The sequence below is a fragment of the Oryza sativa genome, chromosome 3, assembly GCF_034140825.1.
Source record: "Oryza sativa Japonica Group chromosome 3, ASM3414082v1".
Lineage (NCBI taxonomy): Eukaryota > Viridiplantae > Streptophyta > Magnoliopsida > Poales > Poaceae > Oryza > Oryza sativa.
This window is the reverse complement of record NC_089037.1, coordinates 25027467-25044267: the sequence shown is the minus strand read 5'-3', so window position 1 is coordinate 25044267 and position 16801 is coordinate 25027467. Positions and strand designations below refer to the sequence as shown.

The window sequence follows — 16801 nt, the reverse complement described above, 5'->3', positions numbered from 1 at the left end:
AATCTGAGTATCTCTTCTTCATTGGCAGCTTGCTCCTCTCAATTTGTCGCGTCCTACTTCAGTTTCTGCTGGATTTGAGCTCACAGTGCTTTTACAAATCTTCAGCAATCCTCAGCCTTCTGCAAAGAGAAGTTCTATTGCACCCATCTGATTATTCCTGTGATGTTGGCTACCTGTTCTTTGGAATCTTACTTCCTTTTGTTTCAAAATAGTAGTATCCATGCATAGTTCGAGTTGAGCAAATTATGCTCCTCAGATCTAATGGAAAACTCCGTGGAACTAATTTGTTGAGTCCGGTGACACCTACATCAAGATCTACGGCTCAGCAACTAACCTCCAATTGGTGCCATTTCCGTGGTGACGGCCGTAGGAGCTTTCCGGTCCGTCAAGCGGTGAGCATTCCGTGGTGACAGCCATAAGAGCTTTCTGGTTCGTCAAGCGGTGAGCATGTAAATGGAGGCCCAAGAAACTCAATCGATATGATACTCTACTGCTGTTTAGTCTCTTCTGGAAGTTTGCTTTCTTAGATTGGTTAGTCTCTACCCTACTAGGATGTATCCCGTAAACTCTATCTTGGGTAATAAAGTTGTTTAAGTTATTAAAAAAAAGAGAACAAACGTACAAATCGGTTGGTTCACACCGGCAGAGACACACACCCATCAATCCTCGCCCGCATCTTTTGGTTGAGCTGTAGAAGAAACACCAGAGCAGAGCATACCAGTATTGCACGTACAAAACCGGCCGGGCCGGCTGGGTGGGTCGGAGTGGACACGTCGGCGACGGAACCGGTTCCCCCTGGGGTCACTGACATGTGGTCCCATCACACTCATCATCGGTCGGGGTCGTGGACGCGGAGGGGGGGGGGGGGGGGCGCGAGCTGGCGCGGCTGGCACGCCAACCAAACCACCTCCTGGCGCTACCATCGCTGGCCCACTTTATTTTATTTTTTCCTTTTATTTTTGCACTCGCTTGGTCGCTCTCGCCACGAGCCCACGAACCCACACGCAGGAGGAAGGAGGCCACGACGCAGCGCAGCGCGTCTGCGCTTCTCCACCTCCCCCCTCCACCTCGACCTCGATCTCCCCTCCCCTCCGCTGGCCATGCAGCCCGCCCCCGCGTCGCCGCCCAAGGCCGACGGCGGCGAGGACGAGGAGGAGGAGTGCTCCAGGGCCGTGGTGAAGGAGGAGCCGCACCACCAGCAGGAGGAGGACGACGACGATGCGGCTGCGGCTGCGGATGGAGGGGAGGATGAGAAGGAGAAAGTGGAGGAGGAGGAGGTGGAGGAGCGGGGGAGGAGGAGGAGGGGCAGGCCGGGGAGGAAGAGGGGGAGGCGAAGCGGCGGCGGCGGTGGTTCGGCTGCGGCTGCGGCGGCGGCGAGAGGAGGGGTGGTGATGGTGAAGCGGGAGCTGCTCGCGAGGTGCATGACGTGCCCGCTCTGCGGCCGCCTCCTCCGCGACGCCACCACCGTCTCCGAGTGCCTCCACACCTGTCAGTTCCTCCTCCTCCTCCCTCCTACCTTCCTCCCACCACGCCGTCCGTGTTGAATTCAATTCAATTGAGCTAGGATCCGGTTTCTCCCACGTCCCCGATTCGGCGCCGTACGTGGGGATTTCGCCGTCGCCGTGGCTCCCGCGCGTTGACGTGTCGCGGCCGGCCGGGGATTTCGCCTTCATGGGAGGATATGCCCTCATGTCATGCCTCTGTGCCTTGCTAGGCGTGACCCGATTTCCAACGTTTCCCGTGTGCTAGCTACCTGCTCCACTTTTCTAGTAACACCGTAACACGCACTCCAGGAGGGGAATGCCGTGTTGTTTCACGTAAATCATTCACCCGTCTCATGGATCGCTGATAGCTCTGCCATTTTTCCTTTTTTTGATTGAGATAGTTAAGCAGCTCAGATTCACTAACTGTCTTACTGAAAGCTCGGGTGCTCCAGCATGGTAATCTACCAAGACTGGGATGAGCTCACTATTCATCTTCGGGAGACAAGGCTGGCCTAAATATGCTACTTTTATGTGGCCCCAAGCAAATGCTAGCGTCTGTTTAAGATTCGGGAGAATGCTGCATGCATTTCCGGGTTGTCGATTTGGAAACATTTTGCTCAAGTAATTAATGTTAGGCTGTCCATTGTATAAAGCAGAGTGAAATGCTACAGTAGCAACTTAACAACCAACGTCATTCACCAACGACACAAGTAGATCCTGGGTTGAATGTTGTTAGTAACTAGTAGTAATTCAAAATCCAGTTGTGCTGCTACTTGCATTCTTTATGAGATAATTTCGGCTCTCAAATTTATACTTTATCCTCCTAATCTACATATGACATGCCCCAATATCTTTGGTAACCGATAGTATATTTTCAGTTGGAGTTGAATTCAGGCAGATGTTACATATCCGCTATTACGCTATTGCCAACTTATTCGTTCCACTTTTAATCAATTGGAACAGTGCTGCTAGTGCACATCTGGTCAGCATAGAATTCGCCTTTTGATATTTTCAGAGTTCATTTGGAAGAACTTTCATTGTTTGGCCTCTTTTTGGGATAACTGTAGTTTTATTAGTGGTTCTTCGGTCTTATGTGCTACCTTTTCTATGGATTCTTGACCCTATCACTAATTTCACAGTTAAGTTTACAACACAATAGTACAAGTAGTGAGAAAACCAGTTATGCGTCTTGACTTAATTTGATAAAAAAAAGGTAAAAAAACACAATATTTGATTGCTCATAGATTCCACAGCTCTAATTTTTTCACCCTGATGCAGTTTGCAGAAAGTGTATATATGAGAAGTTGAATGATGAGGAGGTAGAATCCTGCCCAGTATGTAAAATTGATCTTGGCTGCACTCCAGTTGAAAAGCTTAGGTATGCTTATCATCATGTATATGCACTCAAATTTTATTGAGATTGCTTGTCCCTGTAGCTTGTAAGGTCAAAATAACTGTGTATTTGCACTTCAATTTTGACTGTACTGTTAAATTTCCTGCATCTTCTATTTATTACTCCTATATGATATGACTACCAAGTGGGGCATAGTATGAATAGAGCATGTCAACTTGGTACTTTGATTGAGATTTCCTTAATAAACAAAACACTAGGAAGTAATACAGTGGGAAAAAAGTAGAAATGTTACATCCTGAATGCCTTGGTGACTGTTTGTTTAACTCCAAGTAGCTCCCCACTATTTGAGTAAAATATGTACCTCAGGGTTTAAACAGTATCACCTGGGATATTATGGAATCTTAGACACTTTTTAGTTAAGCTCTACGTAATACAGTAAGCAATCATACAGGACTATTTTGTACAGTGTTGATTCTGTTGACTTCAGTTTCATGCTTTTTGTTCTGCAGAATGTAATCTGGAACAGATATTCTGCCTCTTGTAAATTCATATGCTCTAAAGAAGAATTTTGTTTTCCTGCTCTTATTTCTGTAGTTCCTTGTTGAGTGTACTGATCCCAAAGGTTTGCTCTCATTTTACTGTATGGGTACTTTGTAGCCTGTGAAGCCATTGGTACTTGTTTGATGATTTATATTGCATCCTGTGAAATTGCATTATTAAAGTATTTATCATTGAAAATGCATCTGATTTATTTTTTGCATATGTCCTTTAGTTGGAAAATAAATTTGACGTACTTCTATTCATGTGATTCTGCACTGGTGTTTGTGGCCTACACCTACTTATACTCATTTCTTTATGTTCCAACTTCAGGGCTGATCACAATCTACAAGATGTAAGGTCAAAAATATTTCCATTCAAAAGAAAGAAGATTAGTGCTGACGAAGTAGCAGCTCCTGTTTTACTTCCCAGTAAAAGGAAAGAGAGATCTATCTCTTCTCTGGTAGTTGATACGCCTACAGTAACACCGACAGGCTTGACAGGGCGACGGACAAGAGCAGTTACCAGGAAAGCTGCTGCCTTGCGTGGCCTTGGTCCTGGTATTGATGATCCTGTGAAAAAGGAAATTGATAATGGTGAAAAGCATGCTCAGAATTCAAGCTTGCCCACTAATTTGGGCAAAGTGCCACAAACAAGAAGACAGGTAAACAGACCACACCTTATGGGGTACCCATCTCTCATGCACTTTAATGAAAGTTACATTGGACTTGGCTGTGAAATAGTGATACTAATTACTAAGTTTTCAAACTACAATAGCTAGAAGAATGCACATGCCAGCAAAAATTGATCCTGTTGTATGCAGATGTCATCAAACGCAGAGGCATCGAACCATTCCTCCAATAAAGATACCGAAGGTGATCGCAAGGACCTGGCCGATAAGACTGATGAGCTCTGGAGACCTTTAAATTGTTTGGTAGAAGCTGCAAACAGGACAAAGTCCTCCCGATCAAGTTCACAGAGTCCATTTGTTAAGAGAGAGCAACTTAGTGACTCTCCTGGGAGCACATCTGTTAACAAAACAAAGTCTAGGGAATATATGCAGAAATCCAAAATAGAGGATGATAAGAAAGATGTACCTTTGCTAAAAAGGAAAAACCAAAGGACTGGACGGAGGAGAGAACTTCATGCCCAATCTGATAGTAAGCCTGAAGCTGCAGCTACACAAAACGAAAAGAAATTCAGTTCTATATGGTTTTCACTTGTTGCATCATTTGAACAGTAAGAATTGGCGATTCATCGTAATATAACTTTGGTTTAATATTTAGGGAAAAAAAGAATTGCTGCCATGAACTTTTATCTGATCCTGTTCCTTTTTTTTCCTGATTATTTTCAGGGAAGGAGACCCACCTTTACCACAGATACCTTCCCATTATTTGCGAATAAAGTGAGCTCCCATCTTTCCCAGCGTTTCCTTAAGGTTTATGAAAATTATAGTTTAATCTGTACATGGCCTTCATATAGATCTTGTTTGGATTTATCACACTGGACTGTCAGTAGATATGTTATGATAACAACACCAATATCCAAGAAAGAAAATGCATTAGGGAGGAACAAAAGAAAGAGATACTTACATGATTTGTAATGACTAGGTGCAAGCTGATAATATAAAAGAAAATTCTTTGCATACTTGAGCTGATTGGAGATAGAAGTCACTTGGTTAGTTTCAGTGTAAATTATTGTGAATGAGGACTTTGATCTTCCACTGATACTTGACCCTGATTCAAGAGGCAGCAGAGCCGAGGTCTGACATTTGGCAACATGTGTGTTTCCAGCTTCTGCACTTCTCTGCTAGTCTGTTAGCTACAATCTTGGTGTTGATAAACTGTTTCTTTAACTACAAATATCGTGCTAAAATTCGAGTCTAATTAATTTTTAGTTGGAAAATATATTTTGCTCGCAAACTTCTGCTAGGTGCTAGACAGTGTGGCTGCATTCAAGAGTTGGAAGATATGCTGGTCTATAGTAGTGTTGTATGATGCAGATTCAGTTGTATAACATCTAGGTCATTATATTATTTTGCGACTTGATATTAGCTGGCAGATCTGATTATGGCTATTCCACACTGTGTTTTACAATAGAGATGGAAACATACCTGCCTCGTCAATCCAGAAGTACCTCATGCAGAAGCTTGGCCTTCCTAACGAGGCAGAGGTAAGAGCTATATCTGCCTCGCATTTTTTTTTAGATTACTATCATGTGTGACTGGTATTGAAGTAGATCTTTTGGACACTCTTGTGCTCATCTGGACACGGCAGGCTGCAGATTTGCTTCATTTCTGCTCTAGTTTCTGTTATGGGCCTCTTTTCGCAATTTGAGCTACAAATTATGCTTATCAGAATCCATGTCATGTTGATGATGGGTCAATTTAATTCATAAGACCATAACTTCCAGTTTGCTGTGTATTTGTTTTTCCAAAACTGTCATTTTCCTATTTTCTTTAATCGTCCCCAGACTGTATATCATTTTTTAGATAATGGAAACTTTTATTGAACTCAGTCAATTACATCAAGGTGATACAATTATCTTGAGAACACTTCCGGCCTCTGCATAACTAAGATGCACACAGCTAAACATACAAAACCACACTCAAAAGGAAAAAAGAATGACATGGAGTATTGAGGACCATCAATCCAAAGACTAAATTGCCACCCATGAACAACTCCTTGGCCATTTCCTCCAAAAGCATAAGAGCCACCAATCCTAAGACTAGATCGCCATCCATATCCTTGGGTAAAAAACTCCTTGACCACCTTCTCCAAATGTAGACATGCCGCAACCACCATTCCCACGAACCATATCCAGACTGCATATCATGATACTAATTGTTACTCCCTCCGTTTCATACTGTAAGACTTTCTAACATTGCCCATATTCATATAAATGTTAATGAATCTAGATATATATGTCTAGATTCATTAACATTTATATGAATATGGGCAATGCTAGAAAGTCTTATATTGTGAAACGGAGAAAGTACTATATATTTTCCTCTCCCCATAGTAGAATACCTCGGAGCATTTTTAACTTCCTGAAAAGATTCACACCTATAAACATCGCTGTACTTGTCGCAACATTTTCTTTATCATGGAACTTGTTTTACTTAGTAGTGAAGATCCACTGTAAGGTCATCTGAAAATATCGACTTGTCTGGATTTACAGGTCGAAATAAATTGCTGCGGGCAGCCAGTGAACCCTACACAACCCCTGTGCAATTTAGTAGAGGTGTGGTTGAGGGGGCGATCAACACAGACAACACAGACCATGATAGGCTCCCCTGCCAAGGAGTTTGTAATGGTGCTAACTTATGGGCGGCCAAAGGCCATCACGCCATGAATGGCACCACAAACACAAGGCTCAAGCCATTTTTCGCCTAGAGGCGGGTCCCGTTTCCTGCCATTTTATTGGGCCCATGGAAGAAGAGGTGATCCGAGATAAACCTCCTTGATACATACATAGCCTCACAAGTCACAATGCGGTTGGCTCACTTGGCAGCCAGCCCTTGGCGTCACATTCATATGCATTCATTGATGTTATTCGATTCCATTAAGATTGTCTTTTTCTTCATTATTTATATTATACAAAAAGGTGTGTAAAGATTAGCAGAAAAAAGGCTGTTGTGAATTATCTGTATACCTGTAGTCATTATTGCTGTTTAGGTTGGTTATAAAGAGTCTATATGTATGAGATGACTAGATAAAGTGGATGTGGATCGCAAAATTTGTCTTCCAGCCGTTTCATGGACTGCTGTAACAGTTACTAGATCGTTATTCTTTTTGGAGAGCCCAGCTTTCATTCAAAGCATAAGAGTACGTTACAGAGCAGAGAAAGAGAAGAAAGACAGATAAAAGTAAAAAGGGGCAAAAACCTGGGGATTCCAGCTTAACATGAACAGAGCACTATAGCTGCTGGCACAGCTCAAAAACAAGCCAGGAAACACACCAAAGACACTTAAGTATTACTCAATTCATCAGATACTTAAGCCTGCTATCTTTCGGATACTGGCAAGCAGTAAGTCCCTTGAAGCGTCCAGAGTACTCTTCTTCGTTGGCGCTAGTTTTCTCCACTGTAAATGTAAAGAAACAACCTTGTAAGGTAAATGAGAAGCATCATCGATCATTTTGTTGTTGAAAACCCAGTCATTTTGCAAAAGCCAATGGCCCAAGAGCCAGCAGCAAACAATGAAAGGGAAGTAATGTTTGAATCACAACTTTGCATTTTCAGTTTATCCATCAACTCCCCCCTTGATCTAGGAATGCCACTCCATCCAAAAGCATCTCTAACGCAGCACCACATGATTTTGGATATTGCACAGTTAAACATCAGATGGTCTACATCTTCCACTTCACACAATTTGCAATTAGGGCTGGCATTCCATTTCATCTTCTCCACACAATTTGCAATTAAACCCTTCGCATAACCCTCCCTAACCAATCACACCGCACCTCAGGTTTCGCCCCCATTCCTCAACAGGCAGCGGGCAGCCCCCTCTTGTACCTAGATAAACCCGGAAGAAGCATAGACTGTCGCAGGGCCCATCCATACTCCATCACGCCCACTCTTGCTCGGATACGTTAGCTAGGTCAAGCCACACTACAGATCCAGCCGTTGCCATGTTGGCTTGTGGTAAGTACGGGTAATTCTTCCAGGATTTCCCAAGAACTTCCCCTTAATTGTCATGGGTGCGACTAGCAAAACCAAGCACCCATAACCCACCATTTAAGCATATTTTAGTTCAATTATTACCATGGTGGTAATCCATCATTAAATTAAGGACTAATAATTTATGTGAAACCCATAATGTGCTAATTGATCTAAGCATGGCTAAGCATCATCTAAACCAATCATCTAATCATTTCATATCCCAGCTATCAAAGATATAGGTTAAAAATGGCTGAGTACAATAGGTATCCATCCCACATAACATATAAAATAATACAATTTTAAGAAGAAAGCGGGAATTTATAAAATAGGTACAATATGATCAATATGTATGTATGACTTGCCTTGCTCCTGAGCTGGAGAGACATATGCAACCACTTCGAAATACATGGGAGCTTCGGAACTGCCAAATTCTACACGACAAACAAAGCACAAGCAATACATGCTATAAGTCTACTGAAATAGGAAAATAAACCATTTTTAATGGATTCTAGATATTTTTATGAATTTATTGAGACTTAAATGGATTAAATCGAAGCTCAGATGAATTAGATATAAATTTTAGAATATTCATTGTGTATTTACTATAAACCAGAAAATCCTTATTCCATTATTACGTGTTGACGCCTGTGGGCGGACAAAACAAGGGGATACGACAACAGCAAGCGGGCCTCATGGGTCAGCGGCTCATTGAGCCGACCTACCGTGGTCCAGGGCCATGCGGGCGGTCTACTGCTGGTCCACGATACCGGCGGCCTGGGTCGGTCACGAAACTGACTGAGTGACGCAACTCGGCACGGCCGAGCCAGGAAAACACGGGAAACACGATGTGCGACAAGCGACCGGCAAACGACATGGCAGGAAATGGCCAGGGCGACATGACGCTAGGGCGGCGGGCAGTTGGCGGCAACACGGCACGAGCCGACACGGCGGCAACAACGGCACGTGGCCAGTAGGTGGTGGCAGACGCAGGCAAGCGCCGGCAACGCGCGACAGGCGCGGCGGCGGGTAGGCAACGGCTGGTGCGACAAGGCGGGCGCTCGGCGGCGGCATGCGGCAGCGGCTGGCGCCCGACAGTGGCTAGGGCAGCGCAGCGCGGCACGGCAAGGTGTGGGTCACATTGATTCAGCTTGCCACGTGAGCTAAAGCCGAGCGTTTAAGTCCGTTTTTGTAAATTGAGGTACCGATTATATATTTGACTTTTTAGTTAAGGGACGAATTTCATACTCAGCAAAAAAAAAAAATTGAGGGAACTAGAATGAACTTATTCCGGGTGCTGCTGTTCCCTGGGTGCTGCTGTTCCCTGACGGCGGAGGGTGTCCGACCAGCCCAACTGTGTTCCACGTGACTGTCCTCGGCCTTGTTGGGTCGAAACTGTGCGATTCAAGACTCCAAGACCCATCATGGCAGATATCCTAAGGTTTCTTTAGGGGAAAAAGTTCACTTGAGGTCCCTCATCTTGTCGTCGAGTTTCAAAATCGTCACTGAATCGGAATACCAGATATAATGTATCCCTAATCTTACAAAGCCGGATCGTATTGGGTCCCAAGGCAGTATTAAGAGCGGTTTTGAATGATGTGGCGTTGACATGACGCTTAATTTTTTTTAAACAATAATCATATGGGGATCCACGTGTCAGTGAAACAATATATTCTTCCTTCCTCTCTCTTACCATCACGTGTTCGAAGGTTGTAAAGCGAGGTCGCGAGGCGGCGAGGGAGCTGGGACTTGGGCCGTGCTTTCTCGAGCCGGCCCAAGGCACGATGGCTCAGTACGAAGGAAAGCACGGCCCAGCACGATACGGCTATGGGCCGTGCCTGGGCCGTAAGTTGAGGCACGTTGGGCGGCACGGCACAGCACGGCCATTGGGTCATGCTTGGGCCAGCCCAGCACGAAAAAGGCCCGAAGGCTGGCCCGAGCTCTAGCCTAGCCGAACGCACGAGGAGTCGTAAGTCGCCACGAGGAGATCAGGAGGCAGGATGATGCAACCACAAACAAAGCTGTTGCCGGCTACGAGCGCGTACGCTTGGCCACGGAGAGTTTGGGTCACATGACGACGCCATTGCCGGCTACGAGCGGGTCGCGGAGAGTTTGGGTCACACGACGACGCCATTGCCGGCTACGAGCGCGTACGCTTGGCCACGGACGAAGCCGTGCTTCGTCGGCCCCTCGCGACCTCGCCGCCTAACCGTCGGCTTGGATGGTGAGAGATGAACAAGCTAGGAAGATTATATCTTTTTCACTGACATACTGGTCCCACGTCGGTTTTTATTCGTTATTTTTCTTTGCCATGTCAGCGCCACATCATTCAAAACCGTTATTAATACTTCTTTGGGACCTAATATAACCCTGTTTTGTAATATTAGGGATGTGTTATATTTCGGTTTAGGAATGATTTTAAAACTCGTCGACAAGATGAGGGATTTGAAGTGAACTTTTTTCGTTCCTTAGGGCGTTTTTATCCACCAATCTCTCCGTCTCGTCCCACACCTTCGTCTCAGCCGCGGCTTGAGGTGCGTACATGCGATTTCCTTTGCTCTATTCCTTGCCCCCGATTTGGATTCGAATTTGAAGATTTGTCGACTCAAGTTCCTGTTGTTTGGGATGTATCGATTGTTATTTTATATCGGATCTTGAGATTTGTCGATTTAAATCGTAAGTAGTAGGATTACGGTGGATTGATTCATATTTTGCAATGGATTCATAGTATCATGATTTGTCTTTTCGATTTGTAATAGTAGTAGTAGTATTGGGGATGGATTGATTATTATTTTGCCATGGATTATTCGTATCCTGGAATTAGTCGATTTAAATCTTAGGGCATGTTTAAATCCCCTAGTAAAATTTTTCACCCTGTCACATCGAATATTTAGACAAATGTATGGAGTATTAAATATAAGCGAAAAAATAATTATGTAGATTGCGTGTAAATTACGAGACGAATCTTTTAAACCTAATTACTCTATGATCTGACAATGTGGTGTTACATTAAACATGTTGCTAATAACGGATTAATTAGGTTTAATAAATTCGTCTAGCAGTTTACAGGAGGAATCTGTAATTTGTTTTATTATTAGTCTACGTTTAATACTTCAAATGTTTATCCGTATATCCGATGTGAAACGCCAAAACTTTTCATCCCTAGAAGTAAACACAGCCTTAGTAGGAATTTGTCGATTTGAGTCCTAGTAGGAATGATCGATTTAAGTCCTAGTAGGAATTTATCGATTGTGATGGGTGGTGAACTGATTCATATTTTGCGATGGATTCATCGGATCTTGGGCTTTGTTCATCAAAGCGCTTGAGGTAGGATTTGGGATGGATTGATTAAGTTGGAGTAGGATTTGTTCAGCGTGGTAGTGAGTTCATCAGATCTTATGACTTGTCGATTTAAGGTTGATTAGGATGGATTGATTCTGATTTAACTCGAGTTCGAATTGCAGAAGGAATACGTCAAGTAGGCGATTTGGACGCAGTAAGTACGTCCATGCTTTATCTCATCTTGGACGACTGGATCTTCCGCAAGATTGATTTGTCGTCTAACCAACCTGATGGGCGGCAGGTACCTGGAGGCATCGCGAGGGAAGCCGCCTCCTCCCTGCCACCCCCCTTCTTCCGCTGGAATGCACAACGTGGGATGCCCCTGCACTTCGTCGCCATCGGCTCCAAGATCTTGGCCATGCCTCCCATGGAAGAAAAAAGGGATACTGATCACCTCGACGTTGGCGGCGCCTGCTTCGACGTCCGCACCGGGTGCGTCGTCTTCGTCCCTCGGCACGGCGGCGATCAGCACGGCGACCCAGTATACTTCCAGATCGGCAGTAGGCTCTTCACGCTAGGGTGCTCCCGCTTCCAGCTCCTTGACCTACTGCCGCTGGCGCTGGATGGCGACCCTAGAAGTACAAGGCGGCAGCAATGGTCATGGCGCGATCTCCCGATGCCGCCCTTCCTCCACTCCATGCGTGCTCTCTCTCACGTGCTTCTCCCTCAAGAAGACCAGACCATCCTCGTCGGCGTTGGGTTCCTCTCCCCAAGTTCTTCCTCCACCTACAGCTTTCGCATTGCGGAGGACGGGAGCTCAGCCTGGAAATGCCTTGGTAACTGGGGGCTGCCTTTCCATGGCCGCGGTTACTTTGACCCTAAGCTGAATGCCATGATCGGGCTCTCGATGGATGGACGCATCTGCTCCGGCCAATTGGTGTCTGATCACTGCCCGGACGTGAAGTATTGCAGGGAGAATCTGTTCAGCCGAGACGCGCGTAGGCGCCACCCTCGTCTACATGGGACAGAGAAGCAGATTTTGCCTGGTTGAGTCTGTTGCTGTCAACTACTTATGTCAGGAGGGGGTTTTCAGCTTCAAGCTTGAGGGTCCGTTTTTTCGCTACATGTTTCGGCTGACGACTTTTCGTCTGAAGTTTGATGATGATGATGGACACCTAACCACTGGTCGCAGCCGACGGGTGCGATACTATTATGCCCCTGCAAATGATGTTAGTTATTTTGCCTGTCGGTTTCCCGTAGCTTTCTACATATGAACGTTTTGTGGTCGGTGTAAACCCGAGATTGATTAAAATCGGGCGATCGGGGGAGGTGGGAAAAATCGGTCGCTCCCTCTTCCCGCATGCGCGCGCTCCCCTCTCCTCATCTGGACCCACCCACTTATCCCTCCCCTTGTTCCACAAAAATGTTTCACCAAGTGTACTTATAATGGAATTTGGTTTATTTTTTGTTCCACTGGAAAATGTTTCACCTAGTATACTCACAATGTTTCACTATGTATAGATCTAATGTTGCAGTGAACGAAACATTCCATTGCAACAAAAAAACCCACATATTTTGGAAACCCCCTATTAAGAGAATTTGGTTTATTTTTTGTTCCACCGAAAAATGTTTCACCTAGTGTACTCACAATGTTTCACTATGTATAGATCTAATGTTGCAGTAAACTGAAACATTCTTTCACTATTTGTTGAAACATTGTTTTTATATAAGGTAAAACAACACCCAATTTAAACAAGTGAAACATTTTCGATCTACTTAGTGAAATAATTCCGATATACCTGGTGGAACATCGTGCAACATTTAAAAATAATTCAATAATAAGCTTTTTTTCGTCGGAATATATCCATGTGTGGTCTTGTTTTGAAGATTTAATTGCAACGAATTTAATGGTGCAATCGGATCATGATTTGGATAAGTAGTTTAGAAGAAAAATCAGTTTAGTAGTTTTGCATGTAAATCGGACGCGATTTTTCTTGAAATCGTCGGGCGCCCGAGCCGTAGGCAGCCGTGTAAACCTGCAGTTGGACCATGTATCCGTGTTTGGTGTAAACCAGTAGTTTTATCTGTGGTTTGTTGTGGGTGGATGACTGTTACATTTTCTGGTGATTGTTCCTACTATTTCTAAGGCCTGGTTTAGTTCTCCAAATTTTTTTCCTAAAAACATTACATCAAATCTTTGGACACATGTATTAAATATAGATAAAAACAAAAACTAATTGCCTAGTTAGGGGGAAATGGCGAGACGAATCTTTTGAGCCTAATTAGTCCATGATTAGCCATAGCTATAAGTGCTACAGTAACCCACATGTGCTAATGATGGATTAATTAGGCTCAAATATCCGATGTGACATCTAAAAATTTTCTTTTCTGTAACTAAACAAGCCTAAAAAATGTTTGGTTGTACCTATTGTACTAATTAATGTTCTGAACCAGTATCTAGGTAGATCGCATATGAATTGTACCAATGTATTGACTTTTTTGAAACGCTTTCACAATATTGAAACTTAATTGTTTTTTTTAACATTAATCACAATATTGAAACTTAATGGTTCTTTTACATTAATCTTAGAGCTTTTTGAAGGTATGCGTAAGCTACTGCTACTTCTAAATTTGTGTTGAAATTCAGATATAGGATGAGGACTCCGACTTTGCTTGAATTATGAGCGATAAGCTGGTAGGGTTTGAATTCTTGCGGTTTTTTTACCTGCCTCAGGCTAGCCAACTTATTGTGTTTGAAGCTCGTTAAATCCCAATTTTTTGGGGTAACTTTCTTCATATACAGGATGAGGACACATATCCTTCTTTGAAGGTTCAATCCCAATATTTTTGGGTTGAGTGATTGAACTTTCTCCAGACTAGTTAGGTGCCCGTGCTTTGCTACGGGGTAAAATATGTATCCGCTTAAAGTTATACTAAGTAAAATAATGTCAAATAATCATTAAATGTAAATTTATTATAATAAAACCTTAATATAGCCCCCACATTCAAAGAGACCACTCAATCTCCACACGCTTAACCTAGAAAATTCAGGTTTCTCTGCCATTGCAAAATGGCAAGTGCGTTCTTACCCCCCTTCTTTATGTTTTAATTATGATTTTACACCTTTTTATGGTTTATGTTTTTACCCTTGTTTTTTTTCAAATGCACCTTCACTCTACCCCTATTATGTTAAGATAACTTAACGGTGTCAATTCAGCCATAAAAGGACAATTATACCCTTGGGCATTTTCCTAACTTTTTGTATAATTTGCATGCATTTCAAATGTGACTAAACACTGACAAAATTTGACAACATTTTAACACAAATTGTACGGTTGCAAAACTTCACTACAAAGATTCATCACAAATTCCAACCAAATAGCAAATACTGTGAGATGGCAAAAAAGAAAAAGAAGATCAAACGGCAACGACATCGCTCGTCTTTGTGGACGAGCCGCCCGCAGTGTGTCGTTGTTGCCGGCTTGCGGCGCCAAGCTGCTCGCTGCTCGCCACCATTGAGGGGAACGGCCGTCCCTGCTGCGGGTAACCGAGACACCCTGCCCTTTCCCTTTTCGCATCGTCAGATTCGCTGCCTGCCCATGCGCTGCGTCGGAGCTACCGCGGCCTCCCCATAGCATCTGCTATGGCCTTCCCACACGCTGGTCCCGGATGTGACGTAATAGGAATTACTATACAAGCACCATCACCGATTTTTGTTGAGTTGTGATCTAAATTTTTTTTAGAATTACACAGTACAACACAGACACTTACAACGCACGCGCACTCACCCATATAAACACATGCACGCAAACCCTACCCCTATGAGCATCTTCGAAGACTGGGCCAGTAAATTCTGAAAAGATTGACGAAGTCACCACAGGTGCCTCGCTGTCGACGGGTACGTCGCCTACCACTGAAATTTGTGATCCAAATTTATTTACATTTAATAAAGGCCAGCTTTTGCCGGAGTGAAGCGGATGCCCAGGGGTGCGGGGACGGAGCCCCCGCGGTACGGATCGTCATCCCTTTTAGGGTTCCACCATATATATACACCTCTTGTAAGCCGCTGTACGGTGTTGTAATCTCACCCCGATATATTGAAGATATTTTACATGTGTAGATTGGAGATAATTATACGGATGAAACACATCAGATGATGGTCAACGACGTAAATGACTAGAACAAACAACATATCAAAATAGGGAAAAGATAAAGTACTCTCAAAACATACATGTATACTCTGAAAACATAGCAATCCACATGACATACTACCTCCATTTTTTAAATGTATAACACTGTTGATATTTTAATCAACACTTGACTATTCATCTTATTCAATTTTCTTTTTGTAAATATAAAAATATTTAAATCATACTTAAAGAACATTTAATGATAAACCAAGTCACATTAAAATAAGGGTATGTTTAGTTCTCAAACAAAATTTTTCACACTGTTACATCGAATGTTTGGACACCTGAATAGAGTATTAAATGTAGAAAAAAAACCAATTGCATAATTCGCCAGGAAATTGCGAGACCAATCTTTTAAGCCTGATTATGACATGATTTGACAATGTGGTGCTACAGCAAACATTTGCTAATGACGGATTAATTAGACATAATAAATTCGTCTAGCAGGTTCCTGGGGGAATATGTAATTTGTTTTATTATTAGACTACGTTTAATACCTCAAATGTGTGTCCGTATATCCGATGTGACATGCAAGGGTAATTTTTTTCCAACTAAACAAGCCTAAAATAATAATAATATATTTTTTTAATATGACGAATGGTCAAACGTATAAAAAAAGTAAACAGCGGCATATATCGGAAATGCTCTTCGCCGGTCGCCCGGCTTGGGGGGAGCCGGATCGGGCGCTCCCCCCGCGCCCCCTCCCCCCACGTGCCTACTTGGGCCCAACCATTTCTGCTCCCCTTTTTTCTAGAAAAGATGTTTCACCTAGTGTATTTACAATGTTTCACTATTTATAAATCTAATATTGCAGTGAATTAAAATACTCTTTTGCAACAAAAAAAAACCCACATATTTTGGAAACTCTCTATTAGGGAATTGGTTTATTTTTTGTTCCACCCAAAATGTTTCACCTAGTGTACTCACAATGTTTCACTATGTATAGATTTAATGTTGCACTGAACGAAACATTCTATTGCAACAAAAAAAACCCACATATCTTGGAAACCCCTATTAAGGGAATTTGGTTTAGTTTTTGTTCCACCGAAAAATGCTTCACATAGTGTACTCATAATGTTTCACTATGTATAGATCTAATGTTGCAGTGAACTGAAATATTCTTTCGCTATTTGCTGAAACATTGTTTTTATATAAGGTGAAACAACACCCGATTTAAACGAGTGAACCATTTTTGATATACTTAGTGAAACAATTCCGATATATCTGGTGGAACATCGTGCAACATTTAAAAATAATTCAATAATAAGCTAAAAAATTTTTTCGTCGGAATATAT

The 16801-nt window shown here is 43.1% G+C and overlaps 2 protein-coding genes across 4 annotated transcripts; both read left to right on the top strand.

The window, feature by feature from the left end:
• The first annotated feature begins 984 nt into the window (after positions 1-984).
• Positions 985-7124, top strand: LOC9271374 (E3 ubiquitin protein ligase DRIP2). The gene is made up of 7 exons (XM_015777789.3): positions 985-1488; positions 2763-2862; positions 3709-4039; positions 4199-4614; positions 4730-4780; positions 5475-5547; positions 6556-7124. Exons 1-7 carry the CDS (start codon positions 1101-1103, stop codon positions 6727-6729), a joined length of 1533 nt encoding a protein of 510 aa, XP_015633275.1. The 5' UTR covers positions 985-1100; the 3' UTR covers positions 6730-7124.
• A 3301-nt stretch (positions 7125-10425) lies between these two features.
• Positions 10426-12784, top strand: LOC107278290 (uncharacterized). Of its 3 annotated transcripts, none has more exons than XM_026024449.2 (3): positions 10426-10568; positions 11499-11530; positions 11618-12784. In XM_026024449.2, exon 3 carries the CDS (start codon positions 11693-11695, stop codon positions 12365-12367), a length of 675 nt encoding a protein of 224 aa, XP_025880234.1. In that variant the 5' UTR covers positions 10426-10568; positions 11499-11530; positions 11618-11692; the 3' UTR covers positions 12368-12784. The 3 variants fall into 3 exon arrangements, with proteins under 3 accessions (XP_025880234.1, XP_066165009.1, XP_066165010.1); XM_066308913.1 differs by having other exon boundaries at positions 10494-10568; positions 11451-11530; XM_066308912.1 differs by having other exon boundaries at positions 10462-10568; positions 11499-12784.
• The last annotated feature ends 4017 nt before the right edge of the window (positions 12785-16801 follow it).